This window comes from Morone saxatilis, unplaced genomic scaffold (assembly GCF_004916995.1).
Source record: "Morone saxatilis isolate NCDOM2014 unplaced genomic scaffold, NCSU_SB_2.0 Contig3, whole genome shotgun sequence".
In the NCBI taxonomy this organism is placed as follows: Eukaryota; Metazoa; Chordata; class Actinopteri; family Moronidae; genus Morone; species Morone saxatilis.
Window position 1 is genome coordinate 23,267,476 of NW_023339873.1, and position 1,106 is coordinate 23,268,581.

General features: G+C 42.6%; 1 protein-coding gene across 1 annotated transcript; it reads right to left on the bottom strand.

The window, feature by feature from the left end:
* Positions 1 to 113: 113 nt before the first annotated feature.
* LOC118337190 (GTPase IMAP family member 9-like) lies at positions 114 to 992 on the bottom strand. The gene has a single exon (XM_035674097.1). The coding sequence runs from the start codon at positions 990 to 992 to the stop codon at positions 204 to 206; it is 789 nt and encodes a 262-aa protein (XP_035529990.1). The 3' UTR covers positions 114 to 203.
* Between the last annotated feature and the right edge of the window lie 114 nt (positions 993 to 1,106).

Sequence of the window (1,106 nt, forward strand, 5' to 3'; positions counted from 1 at the left end):
CTCTGAGCCACAGCCGCCCCAAGACAAGACTGTGTTTAGATTATATTACATTTTATTACAAACAATGCCTGTCTAAAAATGAATATGACCCTTCTTTTAGTTTTTTATTATTTACATGACGCTTAGCACAACCTCCAGAAAACTGATTTAACCATAAGACTTGATAAACAAAACTTTCTGCAAAAAACAAGTACCTCCACCTCCTACTGCAGAAGACATTTATGGTGTTTCGGTGATCCTCCTGTTAAATTAATTTCCCTCTTAACTTCAGCCTTCAGGTTCTTCTTCCTCTGCTGCTCTACTGCCTTCAGCTCCTTTGAAAGTCTCCGTTTTTCTTTCTTTAAAGCCTTTTTCGCTCTCCTGAACATCTGTGCAGTGTAGTGGCCTCCGTCGTTCTCTTGAGTCATTCTGAATATTTTCTCCAGGAGCTGCTCAGTCTGTTCCTGGTCTGTCACTTGGTTGTTGAAGACGTGATATCTCCCGTAACATACCTGGATGAGCTCTTTGAGTTCTTCGCTCTTTGAAACAAAGCTTTCAATGGTTTGTTTCTTTAGTTTGTCTCCATGTGTGAACAACACTAGTGAGTATTTGGCTGACTCCTCGCCAAAAATGCTTTGAATCATCCTCACGGTGTCTTTCTCTTCCTGGGTAAACCTGCCCAGCTTCAGGACCACCAGGAAGGCATGAGGACCAGGGGCAGAGAGAGAAATACACGTCTGGATCCTCTTCAGCACTTCATCTTGAGTGAAATTAGTGTCAAACAGCCCCGGGGTGTCAATGACGGCAACCTTTTGACCTCCGACCTCTCCCTCAGCCCTCTTGCATTGAGTTGTCCAGGAAGAAGCAGACATTTCAGACTGGAACGCTTCCCTCCCCAGGATGGTGTTTCCCGCTGCACTCTTCCCCGCTCCTGTCTTCCCCACCAAAATTATTCGGAGTTCATTGCTCTTCTTCTGTTTCCGAGAGCCTGAAGAAATAAAACATAACAACATCTTTGTTTTCAGCTTGTTGTACTTATGTGTATAAAATATTGAACTTTAATACAGATTGTACTATACACATTTAGTGATGAAACATTGGTAAAAAAAAATGGTAAAATGGACCTG

What these genes read in the sequence shown, in the direction of transcription:
- LOC118337190 (XM_035674097.1), bottom strand. Translation starts at nt 992, where the DNA reads ATGTTGTTATGTTTTATTTCTTCAGGCTCTCGGAAACAGAAGAAGAGC.